This window comes from Sinocyclocheilus grahami, unplaced genomic scaffold, assembly GCF_001515645.1.
Source record: "Sinocyclocheilus grahami isolate Dianchi unplaced genomic scaffold, SAMN03320097.WGS_v1.1 scaffold43.1, whole genome shotgun sequence".
Classification (NCBI taxonomy): Eukaryota; Metazoa; Chordata; class Actinopteri; order Cypriniformes; family Cyprinidae; genus Sinocyclocheilus; species Sinocyclocheilus grahami.
The window spans coordinates 1,811,047-1,831,483 of record NW_015505222.1 but is presented as its reverse complement, the minus strand read 5'-3'; the positions used below and the strand labels follow the sequence as shown (position 1 = coordinate 1,831,483).

Here is a 20,437-nt window from a genome sequence, read left to right as displayed (position 1 = left end):
TGTGTGTGTGTCTGTGTGTGTGTCTGTGTGTGTGTCTGTGTGTGTGTCTGTGTGTGTGTCTGTGTGTGTGTCTGTGTGTGTGTCTGTGTCTGTGTCTGTGTCTGTGTGTGTGTGTGTGTGAAAGACAGAGAGAGAAAGAAAGTCACAGGTTTTCTCCTGCAGTGAGTTACTACAGTAAAGCGCTCCGTGTGTGTCTGTCTGTGTGTGTGTGTGTTTGTGTGTGTGTGTGTGTGTGTGTGTGTGTGTGTGACAGACAGAGAGAGAAAGAAAGTCACAGGTTTTCTCCTGCAGTGAGTTACTACAGTAAAGCGCTCAACTGAAGCAGATATTCACCCAACTTCAGCCTACATGTCACATTTGCATTGTTAGAAAACTTTACAGCGAAAGAAGGGAAGATAGTGAAATTAACCTCAATTTTAAAATCCTTTTCAGCCTGTCCAGTGTGTTCAATCTTCATTGATTGTGGTCTGCTGGTTGACATTTATTGTTAGATTGTGTATATTTGTATTGTGTTGTTCAGACTGCATGTACAGTATATATAAATGTTTGAATGTTTATCTTTACTGTCGTTTAAAGCGTGTGTCTTGTAATTGCAGTGTGCATTGTTTATTTCAGGGTAAATTTAGCATCCGGGATTGATTTAGGAGTTAATTACAGCTTAAGCTCAGGGTGTTGATCACCGCAGAATATATTTTCAGTTTGAAAACATGAGTGAAAAACATTTTGTCCCACCTCTAAAGGATGCTTTAGACATATTTGCAGCTCAAATGCAAGCTTGAAGACGACATAGAAGTGTTTTAACAGAAATGCATTTTAAACATGTTATGTTTATGCAATAATAATTATTATAAATGATTAACTTTTATAGTTATATATACGTTTGACTCACAAATAGCAATTTCTACCTAATCAATTATTGAAGTGCTTGACATAACTAGAAAAAAAATATGCATAATAAAAATGTCAATGACTTGAAATTTATATTAATTTTCCAGGTCTAAAAATCACACTTTTAAAATTGCCTTATTTATACAGGTTTAACAAGACTGAACAAATTGAAATAAGATGTTAAAATGTGATATCAGCTTGCATCTTGATTTATGGCTGTTTTTGATTTTTTTTTTTTACTTTTGTCGTCTTTTTCAGTTCATTTTAAGCCATATTGCAACCCCTGGTTGAGAACCACTGCTCTAGAATGATTGCATGCTGGACTGTGCATATCATTTTGCTTTTCAACAAACCAGTGGACAGTGTAAAATTATTCTCTGTGGTAATTAACCTGAAATCATATTATAACTTTAGCTTAACTTCTAATTTTGGGAGTCTATGCTGAGGTGCTAAAACACAAGGTTTGGTGAACTTTTCCACATGCACGTTCACCAAACTGTTCAAAACAAGTTTCTGATCACCAAATTGGCATCACTGACATGTAAGCGTGGATGGTCATGTGCTGATGCATCTGTGTGACATCTAGGGATGGGTCAGGATGATTCATTTGTCATGGCTCAGAAAAACATCAGGCAATAATGACTAGTTGCTGACATTACAAACTATCTGTTTATGGAGTTTTAAGCTCTAAAAGTTATTTATTTTACTCATATCAAGAAAATAATGACTCCTCATAATATGACTGAGTGTGTCTTGACTTGAATGAACAGCAGATGGCGTGCAGCACTGTCTCTCCTGACCTGAGGAATCAGCCACTGACGCTGAATGATGTGTGTTTGTTCTGTAGATGAGGGCAGTAAGGTGTGTGACGGCGGTGTCGGCGGTTGCGGAGGGGATACGCTGTATCTTTACGAGGGTCAGGACTGGGTCATCTCCCCCTCCTGCTCTCCAGAGGAACCCAGTGCCATCTCACCCATGCTGGCCGAGGAAACCTTCCGCTACATGAGTAAGTGTGTGTGTAGCCATACACGTGTACACAAATGTTTGCTTGCTATTGCCATTGTTGGGGAATCTACTTTAAAACGGTAACTTCCCGAAATACAAGCTACTCATAATTCAAAGAGTTAAACTACAGTCAGGTTGCAGTTGACTTTAGCTTGAGTTTTTTTTGTAATTAGTATCTAATAGGCAGGGTTCCCTTGGTCATTTAAACTCTGAAAATATCAAGGGTTTTTAAAACTATTATTTAAAAAAACTAAAATTTTACATTAACGAGTTATGGACATTTCTTTGGAAAATGTTCTAATTATCTAGTTGCAAAATGCTCGTTGTTACTCCCATCTCAGTCAAATTATTTTTAAAAATCCTTATTGTTTCACCAGAGGATTTATGATATTAACAGTTTTTTAAATCATATTTTGGAAATGTATGCATTGATGAATCATTCCTATTACGATCAATGACATGCATTTACAAAACACATTTACATTTCATGCCAACTTTGAACTTGAACAGGTAAATTAAAAAAAGTAATAAAAAAATAAATAATTTATTCTGTGTAATTAAAAAAAATAATTAATAAAAAATGTAATTATAGTACTGTTTGTATTTTCCAGGGTGCATAAAAATAGTAATAGATGAATAAATAATGTATGTTTGTTATAGGTTAATTTACATACCGTCAGAATGAACAGATTCATTCAAATCAATCAAACTTTCCAATGTTACATAAGGGAGAGAGGGAATTTTTGGACAGCATGTTTGTTTTTAACCTCAGTTTGCGCCGCAGTAGAGCTGCGTGTGTAGTACAGTGTGACAAAAATATATTAACTATAATTATTTTGTATCATTAGAATACAAAATAATTTTGTTTCAAGACACTGCTAGTAGCTAGTAGCATTGCTGATGTTGCCCTACACTGGTGTGCGTATGCTTGAGGGTGTGTGTGTGCCCATCCTTGGCAAGGGCACAGGAATTCAGTGGTCAGGTCTCTTAAGTGCAGCTGACAGCAGAGCCGGCCGGGCGTCACGGGGCGGGAGGGAGAGGGACAGATGGATGTATAGAAAGAGGAGAGAAGAGAAGAGCAGTCATGCCGGTGCTAAACATACAGAATGAGGAGCTTTATGACCAATACGCTGCAGAAGGTGAGACCATGTTGAGATTCGTACATGCACTGAGCATTAGGATGTGTGTGTGAGCGTGTTGTTTTATTTGTAAGTATCTGTGCGGCTTGCAAACACTACAGGACTTCTGACAATGCAAGGTCATCTGTAACGGACAGGGAGGGCACGTGTGTGAATGCAGTATGTATTGTTGAGCGTTTCCTTTGAGTTGTTGTGGCAGTTTTGTTGACTGTAGATGAGGGCAGTAAGGTGTGTGACGGGGCTGTCAGCGGCTGCGGAGGGGATTCGCTGTATCTTTACGAGGGTCAGGACTGGGTCATCTCCCCCTCCTGCTCTCCAGAGGAACCCAGTGCCATCTCACCCATGCTGGCCGAGGAAACCTTCCGCTACATGAGTAAGTGTGTGTGTAGCCATACACGTGTACACAAATGTTTGCTTGCTATTGCCATTGTTGGGGAATCTACTTTAAAACGGTAACTTCCCGAAATACAAGCTACTCATAATTCAAAGAGTTAAAACTACAGTCAGGTTGCAGTTGACTTTAGCTTGAGTTTTTTTGTAATTAGTATCTAATAGGCAGGGTTCCCTTGGTCATTTAAACTCTGAAAATATCAAGGGTTTTTAAAACTATTATTTAAAAAACTAAAATTTTACATTAACGAGTTATGGACATTTCTTTGGAAAATGTTCTAATTATCTAGTTGCAAAATGCTCGTTGTTACTCCCATCTCAGTCAAATTATTTTTAAAAATCCTTATTGTTTCACCAGAGGATTTATGATATTAACAGTTTTTTAAATCATATTTTGGAAATGTATGCATTGATGAATCATTCCTATTACGATCAATGACATGCATTTACAAAACACATTTACATTTCATGCCAACTTTGAACTTGAACAGGTAAATTAAAAAAAGTAATAAAAAAAAATAATAATTTATTCTGTGTAATTAAAAAAAATAATTAATAAAAAATGTAATTATAGTACTGTTTGTATTTTCCAGGGTGCATAAAAATAGTAATAGATGAATAAATAATGTATGTTTGTTATAGGTTAATTTACATACCGTCAGAATGAACAGATTCATTCAAATCAATCAAACTTTCCAATGTTACATAAGGGAGAGAGGGAATTTTTGGACAGCATGTTTGTTTTTAACCTCAGTTTGCGCCGCAGTAGAGCTGCGTGTGTAGTACAGTGTGACAAAAATATATTAACTATAATTATTTTGTATCATTAGAATACAAAATAATTTTGTTTCAAGACACTGCTAGTAGCTAGTAGCATTGCTGATGTTGCCCTACACTGGTGTGCGTATGCTTGAGGGTGTGTGTGTGCCCATCCTTGGCAAGGGCACAGGAATTCAGTGGTCAGGTCTCTTAAGTGCAGCTGACAGCAGAGCCGGCCGGGCGTCACGGGGCGGGAGGGAGAGGGACAGATGGATGTATAGAAAGAGGAGAGAAGAGAAGAGCAGTCATGCCGGTGCTAAACATACAGAATGAGGAGCTTTATGACCAATACGCTGCAGAAGGTGAGACCATGTTGAGATTCGTACATGCACTGAGCATTAGGATGTGTGTGTGAGCGTGTTGTTTTATTTGTAAGTATCTGTGCGGCTTGCAAACACTACAGGACTTCTGACAATGCAAGGTCATCTGTAACGGACAGGGAGGGCACGTGTGTGAATGCAGTATGTATTGTTGAGCGTTTCCTTTGAGTTGTTGTGGCAGTTTTGTTGAGGGTGTGCTGCTCATTTCTGCAGTGAACAAGGCTCAAGTGAACAGGTGGAGGCTCGTGTTTCTCTGCGTCTCTGAGATCAAGCACTTGTTCTGAGGTCACCTGTGACGGCTCTTGTTGTGCTGATGTCGTCTTTAAGAGTGTGTCAGTGCTGACCAACATGGCATATGTCATGTGCCTAGCAGGATAATCACTGGTCCATACTACATACTATAGCAGCTCCGTTTCAAAACCTAGTGAGCTGCCTACTGCCCACATGAAGCCTCATAAGTAGCCGACAATGAAAATGCATGGGAGACTCAACTTACAGTTGATTTACATAGTTACAAGTAACATTTGCAATGCTTAATGTTTTACCCTATTTTGTACATGATGTTTATTTGCACACAGCTTACATAAATGCATTCATATATACATTTCATGGCCTTTAAATTGCATATTGTTTAGAGGACAACACTGGGCAGGATGTGGAATAACTATTTAGTAAATAATTGATTAATTTGTTTTTTCATTAAATTACTATTTTTAATAATCATATTCAAATATAATAATCCATACTTATTATGACTATAATACAATTTTTTACAAAAACTTTAAGTCAAAATTATTTGTATGGTGCTTTTCACTATACACATTGTTTAAAAACCGTTTTACTCAATGATGTTAATATTAATAAGGTCTTCATATCATCATGCAATGCCGTCACATTTCGCAGATTACAGCTGGATGATAGTATAGTTTATAATTTGCAATGATACAAGCAATCAAGCAGTTAAAATTGCTTTATATAGTCCTGCTTTGCTTTATATTTATATATTGCTTTATATAGGTATTCCTAAATGCAAATAAACGTTTCATACCCTTCATAATTTAATTAAATATGCATTTATTTTTTTTAATCAACATTCAACATTGTCTGCCATCTTTGACCTTTTTTTTACTGAACGTGTTGCAGTGAATATCTTCTCCATAAATGATACATGCAATGTCAAATAAACACATCTGAATTTGGCTGAAGCAGCCTTCTTGACGAGAGACACCTCGTCAGTGGGTTCACAACCAGAGACATGCTGAGACTTTTTGCCCTAGTTTTACCCAGTTGGATGATGATGTGTTGCTAAAAATAACCTGAGAGGCATAGAGGGGGCAGATGGAGGCTATTTCAGGGTTATAATCGGAGAGCTGAACATGAGAGGACATGAACAAGAGCACAATGTCATAATATATAGAGAGAGAGGCATAATAGAAGATCCCCAGTACACAATTTACCATCTTATTAATGCATAATGCAAATTCAACATATTTCATAAGAACTAACATTTTCTGTAGTGTTTGTAGTGAGATCATTGTAAAACCTTAGATGGCTCCTCATTAATTCATGCAAGTCTAGCCATTTTCACAAAAATGCCATAACCATTACAGTACATTTTTGTATGTGAACTCAGTTAATAGTCAGTTATTTAGTGTTTTATATTCAATTAAATATAATCTAATTAATTATACTTAAAGTCAAACTGGATCAGATTAGTTGCATTTATCAGATTAGAAGCAGATCAGTTAAATATATTAATTTAGAGTTTTCTATGCAATTACAGCTAATCTAATTAAATCGATTTTGTCAAATCAGATTATTTTTTATATCTGTAATAGGTAGTGTTATTTTACTATCATTTATACAGTCTTTATTCATATTTTAAATTGCGCTATAATTTCAGTTTTCAGATTTTTTTATATATCTTTTATTTTTTAAATTTTTTTAAATATTTTAAAAAATATTGCCTTTCCAATAACTGCATTACATAAGTTAAAATTTTCCAATATTTGTATTTTATTTCTGTTTGCAAATATGATCTTTAATAGTTTTAATTGTATTTTAGTTAACAATAACAGCACTGGAAGTAGGATGGCAGGTCACTCAAACATCCCTGCTGCAGTGTTATTGTGTTCTGTCATTGTTAATTATGCAAAATCCCAGGTCTCTCATTTTGTCTGTTTTAGACATTTGCAGCAAACTGTTTTGCAAGGGCCACTGTGATATCAGCTGGTGTCAGTTCACTTCTGATGTTTTACTGGAGCTCAAAGGTCTTTGCATATCTGTGATTATGAATGCGTCACTTATTGCTGAGGTTTCTTCATGACACTGTTAGTTAATATATGGACGTCTGATCTAGATCGAGGACAGCAGAGGCATGAGTGTTTTTGAGGCTTGTGCTTTCTGTGGTAATGAAGGTTCAGTCGCTGTGTTTTTGGGTCTGGATAGAGGAATGTGTTAATGTCAGAGACAGAGTGCTGTGATTGTCAGGATGCTTCAGTTGAGTGAAGAACTCCCAGCTCACCATCTCTCCTCAGGTAAGTGTGTGTGTGTAAACCTAATGCGACTGCATTTATTTTAATCCAGGAGTGATCACGGGACAGTGACTGCTGTCAGGTGCTTCATTACTCCTCTCTTATCTCTCTCTCTCTCTCTCTGTGCTGGTGATGGTGTTTTTCATTTTCTCCCTTCACTTGATGTTTACCACAATTCCTCAGCATCTATTATTTCTCTCTCTCTTCCTTCTCTCCTTCTGTCCTCTCTCTCATTCCCTCTGCAGCATTTCTAGCTGTTGGTTCCTCTTATCCCCATAATGGCTCTAACAGCCTCTCTAAAGGTAACACGCGGTCTGTCTGATGCTCTGTCTATTTTCCACTCATCTGTCTTACAGTACGCCTGTCCTTCTTAGTTTCTGCTGCTATTTTTGAGCTAGTATTTGACCTCAGGCAAACAGCATGTCTAGTCTGGTGTGTTAACTGTGCTGCAGTGTCCTACAGCGACCTGAAACTCACATTAAAGGGGTCATATCATGGAAAGCAGCATTTAATAAGAGTTATATACAATGAAGAACTTGAAACGACATGAACTGCAAGCATATTAACATAAGACCGCCCACATTAAGACTTGTCATTGTTACTAATTTCACATGCGAAGAGGTTAGCCAAACATAACAGGTCTCATTTGCATGAAGCCTTAAGGTTCAGTAGCCAAATCGTGCTATATAGTTATGTATGTTGCGGCAAGCAATTTATCTGTCCATGCAGAATGAGAAAACTGCTGCTTGGTGCGACGACAGAATCAAGTAGTGGGCGATATGTCTTACTGATTTTGCATGTGTTTGGGATGACTAGGATTTATTGCTTGTCAGGGTTTTCATAAAAATGAAACCGTAAACTTCTGTAGAATTATATAAATGAGACGCTGGAAAATAACTTGTGGTGCCTTCTTGACAAGAATTATAAAAAAATGACCTGGAAAATATGACCTCTTTAAAGTTGTAGTGTTTATGTGCAGTAGAGAGCCGTCGGTAGTGTAGAGGAAACTGACTTTAGATTTAGATCCATGTACATTATCATTAAATAGTTTGGGATCAGTAAGAGGTTTTTTATGTTTTAAAATAAGACAGAGGCTGCATTAATTTGATCAAAAATACAGTAATATTGTGAAATATTATTACAGTTTAAATTAACTGTTTTCTATTTGAATATATTTATTCATTATTAAATGTATTCCTGTGAGTCAAAGCTGAATTTTCAGCATCATTCCTCCAGTTTTCAGTGTCACATGATCTTCAGAAATCATTCTAATATGCTGATTTGCTGCTCAAGAAAGAATTTATGTGAAAACTGTGATACAAATTTTTTTCAGGATTCTCTGATGAACAGAAAGTTCAAAAGAACAGAATTTATTTGAAATTATAGATGAGATTTCTGTCACTTTCGATCAATTAAATGCAGGCTTGCTGAATAAAAGTATTAATAAATAAATAAATAAAAAAATAAAAAAAATCTTTTGACCCCAAACTTTTGAACAGTAGTTTATGTAGTGCATGCAATTAATAGTGCCGCTGAATACATGTGTTTTTGAATGCACTGTGGGTTTGTGCATGATATTATTGCAATGTTAGGAAGTGTGTGTGTGTGTGTATTGCATGTGTAGGGCTTGCCATATGGCATGTGGGTGTTTTTACACCTTCCTGTTTTGGTTTGTCTCACTGAATATGCACCACTAGTGTAGTTGCGAGTTATTTATTAAATTTTTTTTAAAGCATTCACATTTTTACTTTTCCCATTTATATTGTCTGCCTCTCTCACCATAGTCCTCAGCGCTGACCGGGTGGAGCAGATGACCAAGACCTACAATGACATTGACGTGGTCACGCACCTCCTGGCTGAAGTGAGTGATTGGTCAGCAAACTGTGAGAAAGTGCTTTGTCTAGTTTGTTTTTGTTAGTAACAGCTCTTGATTGGCTGTCTGTCTGCATTACGATGTCGTCCCACAGAGGGACCGTGACCTGGAATTGGCCGCTCGGATCGGTCAGTCTCTCCTGCAGAGGAACCACGTGCTGCAGGAGCGAAACGACTCTCTGGAGGAGCAGCTAGCGCAGGCCGTAGACCAGGTACAACACGCTTTGACATGAAAAATTAGAGGGTAAATGTGTATAAGCTGGTTCCAAAGTCTTCTAATCGCTCTATCAGGTTCATCAGCTACAGCATGAGTTGGCGAAGAAGGATGAACTCCTCCGTATGGTCGCGAGTGTCAGCGAGGAGAGCGAGACCGACTCCAGCTGCTCCACGCCGCTACGTCACCCCACACCCACAGGGGCCGCTCTCGCCCTCAGCCAGCTGGGGGCCCTCCAGTCCAAACTCCAGGAGCTGGAGGAGGAGAACCTGTCCCTGAGATCAGAGGTGCGTCATGGGCTCTGGATGATGTTTCTGGAGCGTAAGGGTTTGATAAAAGCATGACCTCTGATGTTCTACAGGCCTGTCACCTGAAGAAGGAGACCATCACTTATGAGGAGAAAGAACAGCAGCTGGTGAACGACTGCGTTAAAGAGCTACGTGAGTATCTGCGTCGACTTTCAAGCTCCAAATCAAGTTAAACCTAGTCTGTATACTGTCTACATGGGTGTCTGCCTTTGAAAGCAGCATCATAAACCAAATAAACCCTCATTAACTTTGTCCTTCACAAATGTACTGTAATGGACCCTTTTTGTCTGTCAGTACATTCTGTGATTCCATGAAAAATGCATGTAACTGCTTTTGATTTTGGCCAATGTGCAATTTTGGAAACGCCTTTAAGCTCGAAGAACGCCTGTGATGCCTAAAAATGTTGGCTGGGTGGCTCTTTAGGGTTTAAAACAGAGCCTCAGGAAAAACACATCAGCTGTGGTTATATGCAACTAAATAATCAGATTGATGGCTCAGTCGGAATGGAAAGCTTTCGTGTGAACACTGCAGTCGATCCAATTTACCACAGTGCCACAATGTGGATGTTTACATAGGTTTTAAGTCTTATGAACATGGGTGTGTTTATTTGTCTTACATATTACAAACTGGTCCATGGAGGAGACTTAACAATTACTAAATATTTGTTAAAAAAGTTTTTCTGACAAATGACAGTTCTAAAGACCGTTCTAGTCACAGTAGCTCTCTCATTATCCGGTTCTGAATGTGACATCTGGCCTCTGCATGTTATGCACATGTAAACGGTTATGTGAATCAATTGCTTTAGGGTTCATGTAAACAGAACCTTGAGAATGTGAAACCGGATTGGATTCATTCAGATTGACGTGCTTTTGAATTCACTGACTGAATGTGATGTAGGTTTCTCTTTGTTTGTTTAACAGGAGAGTCAAACAGTCAGATGGTGTCACTGACGGACGAGCTCTCCCAGAAGAACGAGGAGTTAATAAGACATCAGGAGGAGATCGCACAACTCCTCTCACAGATCGTTGAGCTCCAGCAAAGAGTCAAAGAGGTCAGGATACATGCCAGATTTAATACTTTTATTCAGTACATATGCATTAAATTGATCAAAAGTGATCATAATGTTGAAAAAGATTTCTATTTCAAATTCTTTTGAACTTTCTATTCATCAAAGAATCCTAAAATATGGTTTGCACAAAAATATGTTTCTTGAGCAGTATCAGGCCGATACCGATAACAGAAAAAATTAGCATTTATCGGCCGATACCGATATGGTGGCCAATATATCGGGCATCCCTAATTAGAATGATTTCTGAAGGATCGTGTGACACTGAAGACTGGAGAAAGTATGCTGAAAATTCAGCTTTGATCATTGGAATAAATTACATTTTAAAATATATTCAAATAGAACGCAGATATTTCAAATTGTCTTAATATTTCACAATATTATTGTTGTTTGATCAAGTAAATACAACCTTGCTGAGCCTGAAAGTACTGAATGGTACTGTATGTTGATGTATAATCATATATATGTCTGTGTTTGTTTCTCAGTTGGCACTAGAGAAAGAAGAGCTGAGAATTCACCTTCAAGCCTCAAAGGAAGCACAGCGGCAGCTCACAGCAGAGGTAAAACTCCACAGACTGTACATACTGCAGCTCAAACAGCTCTGGATTAAGACTGATCATTCTGATTATAAACAGCCCTGTTTTACTCAAATAGAGTGTTGGGTTAATCCGCTTGATTTAAGGTCTTAAAGCATTTTAAACATCAATTATAAAGTTCTAAGACAAAGCAGCTTAGTCACTGTGACTTAGAAAAGGCTGTAAACTCATGTAACTTCATTCATGTGGTGTGTCCATCTTATCATTGCACTTCTGCTGAACTTATGAAATGTGTCCATAAAGGCTGGAGTGTTTTAACGCGTTACAGGACAGAGTTGGTTAATAAATGCTGTGACCATAGTGACCTGGAAGTGTTGTGGTGATTGTGTCTGTAATCTCATGTATATCAGGATATTGAACTCTCTCTGCTGGCACGATAACACATTTTTTGGGACAATAGATTGTCCCAGAAGTAAGACCTTTTTATGAAATGCATGTAAACGCAATGAAAAAAAAAACCAGATCAAGGTCATTCATCTTGTACAATAAGTTGATAAAGTAATACAGGCCTGCTCTGCTGTACTATGACACACACCAGCAGCCTGTGGAATATAAACTTCTGTGTGTGTCTTAGCTGAAGGAGCTGTCAGACAGGAACGCAGAGTGTGTGGGAATGTTACACGAGTCTCAGGAGGAGATTAAGGAGCTGCGCAGTAAGAGCACGCCGTCTGCAGGCCTGCGCAGACACCTGTCGTATGGACTCTACCCTATGGTGAGAAACCTCCATCTCTCTCATACACATCTGTTTGTTAAAATGATATTTTGATCTGTTCTTAATACAAGCCATTTCAGTAATCTGCACATGCAATGCATTATTAGATATTGTTAATGCATTATTATTCACGTTGCAATCTAATATATATTTTCATAAATAATTTTAAGCATTATACTTTTATAATAGTGCATGGAATTTGGTGCCGATCATGTGTTTTAATGGGTGGGTATTGCAATTCGGGCTATAATTAGGCATGTAAAAGTAAATATGAGAAAAAGAATGGATGTATGTATATGTATGTAGTGGTTACAATTATTTGCAAAAACATACAATGCATTATATATAGTATAGACACATATATATATATATATAATATAGTATATAGACATGAAGCTGCTCCCACAACTCCCCAGCATTTATGGCAGCAAGTTTTGCATTGGAAAGCACTCACCAATTTTATTACAATTTTGTTGTTGTCGTTTGGTTTATTTCATTTCACTTATTCATTCGGTTTCATTGTTTATATCTTTTTTTTTTATTTCATTTCATTTTTGTTTTCATTTCATTTTTAGTTTTTAGTGTAACTGAATTTTATTGTTTGTTTTTTTTTTGCTTTGTTTTGTTGTTTAATTCTTTTTTTCTATTTCATTTTTAGTTTTTTGTCTTTTATTTCATTTCATTTTGTTTTATTTTTATTTTATTTATTTTTAATTACTTCTTATTTGGCTTTTGTTTTGACAAGGTTTTTAAATTTTTTTAAATAACACACTTATTCATGCATGCACCAGTCTCTGTCTCTCTGCTCTCTGGGTTTACAGGTATATAAGCATTGCTCATTTTTTTTATGTCCTTCAGGATTCTTTGGCAGCTGAGATTGAAGGTACTATGAGAAGAGAGCTGAGTGTAGAAGAGGAAATCGCCTTCGAGGACCAGAGGTGATGCTCACTATTCTCCCTCACGCACGTTACGTTTATAATAGTCGTTTTTCCTTCAGCAGTACTAACCTTTGACCCCTGTCTGCTCCTTCTGAAGGTCGACCCACAAGCGTGTGTTCCAGACGGTGCGATCTGTCAATCAGTCGGTGATGAGAGCGGTTGCCGCAGTGCCTCCGATCCCTGGCTCCGCCCGCAGCGGCGTGGTCATGACCCCAGTGCCCTATCAATCACACACACCCAACACAGAGGAACGAGCTGGAGACGTGGACACCACCAAGTGAGTGTGATTGCACAATGTGGTTATACCCACAATGCTTTTGTGTGTTTCCAACACGCATCTTGTGTGTGCTGCAGAGAGAACTCTCGTCTGGGTCAGCCCGGCTCTCCCGGAGGAAACGACCTCACATCAGCCCTAAACCGCCTCTCCCTGCGGAGGCAGAACTTCCTGTGCGAGCGACAGTTCTTCCAGGCCGAGAGAGAGCGGAAGCTGCAGGAGCTGGCGGCTGCGGAGTCAGAAGGGGGCGGGAGCGGCTGCAGTTCACCAATGGGAAGCACCGTCTCGTCTTTCTCCAACCTATCAGAATTCTCCATCTCCTCCAGCTGTTTCAAGACATTTCTCCCTGAAAAACTGCAGATTGTTAAACCATTGGAAGGTGAGTAGAAAGTTTTTCTGAAATTGCAAATTTTAAACAGATAACCTAGTCACTGTATGGACTGAGCATTTGGATAAATTTCTCATTTTATGTTACGTTTAATTTTCTCTGGTTATAAAGCTTTCACAAGGTATAAATTGATAAATAAATGTATTTTGTATTTTTATTTTTTTATATATATTGTTATCATAAATTTTATTTCATTAATCAGTTAATGTATTGAGCTTAACAACTTACATTTTATTTATATTTTAAGCATTTATTAATCTAGAAAAAATGTGTACATATATTATTGTTCATGTTTGTTCATAATAGATTTAGATGTTTATTTAATTCATACAACTTAAAACTGTTAAAAATGTATTCGTATTAGGGCTGTCAGTCGATTAACATTTTTAATCTAATTAATTACAGGGTGCTGCGATTTAATTAATCGCAAACTAAATTTGGCTGTGAAAACACGAAAGATAATTTAAAGCTATTATTGTGTTAAATGTTTAGGCTACAATGGCCTAACACAAAGTATAGATCATAAAAGAAAATAATTCGAGAAACATCTCAGTATTTTTTGTTCATGCAATGAAAGTCACTAGTGACCAAAACAGCTTAGTTACCAACGGTATTCAAAATACCTTCTTTTATGTTGTGCAAAAGAAAGTTAAGTCATTCAGGTCGAATGGTTGATTAATTCAGGAATCCAGTAAATGGCTCTCTCTATGAATGGGCTACTGAATCATTGGTTCACACAATTCCAGTGCGTTAACTGCGTTAAAATATTTAAATCGTAAAATACAGTAAAAATAGTCATATTGTGAAATAGCTGTTTTCTATGTGAATATATTTTAAAACGTAATTTATTCCTGCGATCAAAGCTGAATTTTCAGCATCATTACTCCAGTCTTCAGTGTCACACGATCCTCCAGAAATCATTCTAATATGCTGATTTGCTGCTCAAGAAACTTTTTAAAATTATTATTAAGAATTTTCTTATCATCAATGACCCCATACATTTGAACAGTAGTGTGTGTTTATAGAAATAAGCTTTTAACATGGATGAATAAATTCAGTTGCAGTATTGATCATTGTTTGTTGATGATGCCTGAAGGTAAAGAACTGCACATTATTGTAGTGTGTCACCATGTTTTTTGAGTATTTGTTCCTGTTGGCTTGATCTTCAGGTTCTCTGACTCTTCATCACTGGCAGCAGCTCGCTAAACCTCACCTGGCCACTATTCTAGACCCCCATCCAGGCGTAGTTACCAAAGGCTTCCGCCCTCTCACTCAGGACAATGTTTACCACCTGGCTGACCTCGAAGAGGACGAAGACCAGGAGAAACTACCATGGGAACATAAGAGAAAAGAGGAGGAGCCACGGGATGCAAAGATAAAAGAGGAAGACGAGGAAGGAATCACATTTAACGTGCGCTCATCGTCCACTCCGGAAGAGAAGAGAGAGAGGAGGCGTGTCCAAAGCCCAGCTAATGTCCCGCCCCTTCCTGCATCCCTCAGGAATTCCCCTGTGCCCATAGCAACAGCTGTTTCCTTAGCAGCAGCAGTTACCCTGACAGCCAGCGCTGCTCCTGCAGTTAGTTCTGGAATCTCCGGATCAGCTGCTTCACAGTTTGAGCTGAATCTCGGATCTAAAGGGCCCTCTATAGGTAAACGGCTGTCACTGCAAACAGCATTGCCTGTTTGTTTTCCGGTTTCTGTATGAAATGCCTGTTTGCATGTTTGTTGATCACTTTTTGTTTGTGTTTAGCTATAAATCCTGGGAAATATCAGAGCTCCACTTTTTCCACATACACCTTCACTACCTGCCGGATCCTGCATCCCAGTGACAGCACACAGGTTACAGCCAGGTACAACATCGATCTATTGCTGTCTTACTGAACTGCACTTTTTTACTTTAGTAAGTCAGGAACTGTCAGATTTTAGTATGCAAGTGAGTTTGACACTGATTTTTTTTCATTATAAAGAACTTTTACTTAAAAGTAAAATCAGAAGAACTGATTCAAAAGAGTTCTTCGCTGATGAAGCAGAGTGGTCACCCTGTATGTATGTTGATCTGTGCAACCAGCAAAGGTAACAAAATAGAAAGAAGTGTTGTCTATTTATTTTTAATTGATCATTTATTTATTTTGGCACTTAATCATTAAACTCTATTATATATATATATATTATACACCGCTCAAAAAAATTAAAGGAATACTTTTTAATCAGAGTATAGCATCAAGTCAGTTAAACTCCTGGGATATTGATCTGGTCAGTTAAGTAGCAGAGGGGGTTGTTAATCTGTTTCATCTGCTTTGGTGTTAATGAAATTAACAGCAGGTACACTAGATGGGCAACAATGAGACAACCCCCCATATGGAATTGTTTTACAGGTGGAGGCCACTGACATTTTTTTTCCATACTCATCTTTTCTGACTGTTTTTCACTAGTTTTGCATTTGGCTAGGGTCAGTGTCACTACTGGTAGCATGATACCGATACCTGACCAAACAATCAAAAACCGACTTCATGAGGGTGGCCTGAGGACCCGATGTCCTCTAGTGGGCCCTGTGCTCACTGCCCGGCAATGTGGAGCTCGATTGGCATTTGCCATTGAACACCAGAATTGGCTGGTCCGCCACTGGCACCCTGTGCTTTGATGATAGCAGGTGATAGCAGGTTCACCCTGAGCACATGTGATAGACGTGAAAGGGTCTGCAGAAGCCGTGGAGAATGATATGCTGCCTGTAACATCATTCAGCATGACCGGTTTGGTGGTGGGTCAGTGATGGTCTGGGGAGGCATATCCATGGAGGGACACACAGACCTCTACAGGCTAGACAATGACACCCTGGCTGCCATTAGGTATCGGGATGAAATCCTTGGACCCATTGTCTGACCCTACGCTGGTGCAGTGGGTCCTGGGTTCCTCCTGGTGCACGACAAGGCCTGACCTAAATCCAATAAAACACCTCTGGGACATTATGTTTCGTCCATCCGATGCCGCCAGGTTGCACCTCAGACTGTCCAGGAGCTCAGTGATGCCCTGGTCCAGATCTGGGAGGAAATACCCCATGACACCATCCATTGTTTCATTAGGAGCATGCCCCGACGTTGTCAGGCAAGCATACAAGCACGTGGGGGCCATACAAACTACGGAGTACCATTCTGAGTTGCTACAATGAAATTTCAGCCAAATGAACTAGCCTGCTGCATCATTTTTTTCACTTTTTTTCAATTTTCCATCAAACGATGTGGCATCACCCAGTTCATATCAATATAGATATCCAGCATGATATTTTCCCTATTGCGATCTGATGTTTTCAAAGTGTTCCTTTAATTTTTTTGAGTAGAGTATATACAATATACTATATAATATGCTTTTATATATTCTTATGCTTGGATCTGTTTGATCATAGTACTGTTTTCTTTCTGTTTATCAGCTCTGCCTGCAGTCCTTCTGTGAGTGATAACACCCCGAGTTCTCTCCGGACCGGTCCCAGTACTCCAGTCACACCCTGCAGGTTGAGTCTGGGCGATTCTTTCCCCGTTCGCCGTCCTGCAGCGCCACCTGGTGGTCTCGCCAAGCTCCTGCTGGAGAAAGGCATCTCTGCTCAGGGTCTCGCCGCTGTGCCGGCACCCAAAAAGCCTCTTTCTCTACGTCGTCTTCCCAGCACTCCTCCAAACTCCCCCTCCCACTCCCCATGCCCCTCTCCTGTGCCCTTCGACTCCCGATCCACCTCTTCGGACAACTTCCTAGCATCCCGTCCCGCCGAGCTCTTCCTGCAAGACGTCTACGGGCTGAAACTCGGCCGTGCCCCACGACCGGATCTCCTGACCCCTGATCGATCTCCTCATGGGCCGTCGACCAAACCCGACTGCCACGCCGTCAACCTCGTGGAGCATCTTCGCAAGCTAGGCTTGGATAAAAAAGTTCTCCAAAGGTCAGAAGCCGAAGGCGCCCATCCACAGGAATCTGCCACCTTGCTAGCAACAGGAGGAGGCAGCTTATTGGATGGGCTTCGTCGAAATCAAAGTCTGCCTGCCATGGTTGGCCGCCGTAGCGCATCAGTCTCCAGTCCGTCCTTTCCTGTCCCGCCCCCTCACCCTACTTCCCTGGCCCTTCCAACTCCACCATGGAGGAACCTAAACAAACCGCGCCGCACATGTAGACACGCCTCCCTTTCTCAGGCCCCGCCCTACCTGCATAATTCATAAGGATGTGGGCGTGGTCTCCGACCAACAGGAGTGATTATATATCTATCCCTTGATAAAGAGGCTGAAAGACATTTTTTAAAGCACAAAAATTAAGTTAAAGTGTCTTGTTGCCATGTTTGTTAAAATGAATATTTTTAAAGGCCTTATAGCACTCAAGAGGAAACTACTATTTTTCTCCATCTAAATTTCTTTTTTCCTTTATTGTTCATCTATGTCCCTTTATCCTTGATTTACTTTCTTTAACAAGTCATCGCACTTATTTTCTCTCCATTAACACGTGAGGCTGTGGAGCTGTGAAGTGTTGAATAGATCAGGAAGGGATATGTACGTGTCGAGGGTTGTTGAATGTTGAATCGATGGAAGGAAGTTCAAAGGAATGCTGTAAAGAACTGGAAATCTGAAGGTTTCTGTAGGTTTAAAGTGAATTTACTGTGACTTTGATTCATCCTAGTGAATCATATAAACAAGATTGAGGTGATGAACACGAAGGAGAATGGAATATGGCAAGTGAAATGGATGGTCGCATCTCCACAGCCTCATTTTAGGGGTTTGTCTTGATTCATTCAGCAGTTCCTGTGAGTTCCTCTGTGTAGTTGGTCAGTCCGTCCAGCGTTATAGATGGCTAAAGCCTTTTAGACATTTAGTAGAACATCTACCTGCTATATTGTCTATTTTTGCAACATTACAGGGGCAGGTGGAAGGTCTAAGCAAGCATTTGCGTCCCTCAGCATGCTGGTGTATCTGGACGTAAGCTCCTCTTTTTTTCTTTGCACTGAATTGGTTATTGGGAAGTTTTATCACAAAAGAGCAGATCTGGACTGCTCAGGATATATTTGGGTTCGTACAGGCACTTGTTCTGCTACATGTAACTGGTGTGTTATTTGAAATAATATTCAGGGACTGTGTATTTAAGGGAAATGAGTGATTTGTTCATATGTACACTCAAAAGGCATCACTGCAGATTGTACTTTAAGTTTGGCTTGAAATGGTTCTGCTGCTCAAACCTGATTTTTGCTCCAGGTTTCCATCTTCAATAGAGTAGGATATATTTGATCTATTCTCATTCTATTTGCATTTACACCCCTTTAAATATAAAGCATACAAATTGTATTTTTAGTGATTACAGAAACCTTTCTGAAGTAGCCCTAACGCTGTCAACCACTGTCTTGACACTTTGACCATGACCTTTGACCCCTGAATGAATTCCTTAGTGACACCGATTGTGCTGCTTCCTTGTCGTCTTCACTTATGTCCCTACTTTCCTCATTTTATGCACTTTTATTTTTTAACCCACTAGAATTGTGTTTTTAGTAAATAGGCATTACGTGTGTTATCTAACAGTAAAGTAACACTAGAGTACGTTAATACATCTAACCTGAGAGATAGCTAATATTATTTACCAACCATTCAGCTAGGAATGAGATTTTAATATATTTCATGTTTTTGGTGGAGTTTGAGAAGGGACTCAAGTTTCAAAGACCTTTTTGGGTTTAAACCAAAATGATTTGTCTTTCTTGCCTGAATTGTCATTTTATAAGCTGAAATGGTAAACTGACCTTTTGTGCTTTCTAGTAAATGACAATGACAGCACAGGGAAAACCATCAGTTTGGTTCAGAAACTGTTACAGGAAAGACATTTAATAAGCTTGTGTCAGCTATGCCAAGAACACAATCTAAACTTCAGAATAATACCTGCATCTATACATCACTAGCTTTATCTCTAATCCCAGCGGTGTGGAAGTGTATGGTACTAAACGCATGATTTGATTTCTGTAGCAAAGTGTCCTTATTTACATCCTGCTGTTGATGTCATCAAGCTCTCTGCTGCCATTGAGGTCAAAGGTCAATGCTTGAAGATGATGCCACAAGTCGTGACATCAAGCACCAGGTGATTTCTTTTGTGCTGTTGACATAGTAACCACAGCCTTGGAGTGATTTCCTGTGTTTAGCTGTCAGAACCCTGTATTAGTATCATTATGTTGTGTTTTTTTAATAATAAAACAAACAAATTCATGTCGGTGTTCCTGTAATTTCATCCTGAGGAGTTTGATAACTATACACAGGAGCTAAAAATGTGCTTTTTATTCAAGTTCATTTTACGTTTACAAACATTTTTGGTTTATTATAGTGACAATACAAATAAGTTATTTTGCTTTACATGAATAATTATTTTATGTTAATAATTATTTGCCATAACCATACAATTTGTATTCCTTAAAGGGTGGATAAACATGTCTAGAAGAGAAAAATAAATTACATTTTGCATAAAACAATTAAACCTATCTTCAGAATTAAAGCCACAACTTTTTTTATGTATTGTAACATTATCATTCTTATTACTATAAATAAAATATTTGATTTTTGCAGATTTACAAATCTTGCTGTACTGCCAAAATTAAAATCATAATTGAATAATGAGAATTACAAACAAATGTTGAGCTATAAAAAATGAAAGTGAAAATGTGCTTTAATTTTTAATTATGTACAGTATAATTACATATTTGAATTTAATAATAATTGTAATAATTTATATTAGTAATTATTTGCCATAACCATTCAATCCTGGTCCTAAAAAGGGTAGGAAAAACACATTCAATGAAAAAAAATGACAATTAATTATAATTATATCTCACTTCTCATTACTATAATTTAATATATATATATATATGCATTTTATTTTTGCAGATTAAAAAAAAAAGTCTAGACAGAATGATTAACATGGCTGTATTGCAGAAATGAAAATCATAATTGTATAATTGTACAAAAATGTTTCTA

The 20,437-nt window shown here is 38.5% G+C and overlaps 1 protein-coding gene across 6 annotated transcripts in view; it reads left to right on the top strand.

The window, feature by feature from the left end:
- Positions 1–19,675, top strand: part of trak2 (trafficking protein, kinesin binding 2) — a 25,164-nt gene extending 5,489 nt beyond the window's left edge. Inside the window, exons 3-17 of one of the 6 annotated variants that reach the window (XM_016268119.1) lie at positions 3,247–3,405; positions 7,341–7,397; positions 8,880–8,956; positions 9,063–9,179; positions 9,259–9,468; positions 9,543–9,621; positions 10,410–10,540; positions 11,041–11,115; positions 11,726–11,863; positions 12,722–12,801; positions 12,899–13,078; positions 13,156–13,454; positions 14,633–15,112; positions 15,214–15,313; positions 16,888–19,675. In XM_016268119.1, coding sequence (XP_016123605.1) covers positions 3,247–3,405; positions 7,341–7,397; positions 8,880–8,956; positions 9,063–9,179; positions 9,259–9,468; positions 9,543–9,621; positions 10,410–10,540; positions 11,041–11,115; positions 11,726–11,863; positions 12,722–12,801; positions 12,899–13,078; positions 13,156–13,454; positions 14,633–15,112; positions 15,214–15,313; positions 16,888–17,662 — 2,957 coding nt within the window. In that variant the 3' untranslated portion in view covers positions 17,663–19,675. Of the gene's footprint in view, positions 1–1,735; positions 1,895–3,246; positions 3,406–4,288; positions 4,544–6,960; positions 7,099–7,340; positions 7,398–8,879; positions 8,957–9,062; positions 9,180–9,258; positions 9,469–9,542; positions 9,622–10,409; positions 10,541–11,040; positions 11,116–11,725; positions 11,864–12,721; positions 12,802–12,898; positions 13,079–13,155; positions 13,455–14,632; positions 15,113–15,213; positions 15,314–16,887 lie in introns of those variants that run through there. The other 5 variants (XM_016268118.1, XM_016268122.1, XM_016268120.1 and 2 more) reach the window with 5 other exon arrangements.
- The last annotated feature ends 762 nt before the right edge of the window (positions 19,676–20,437 follow it).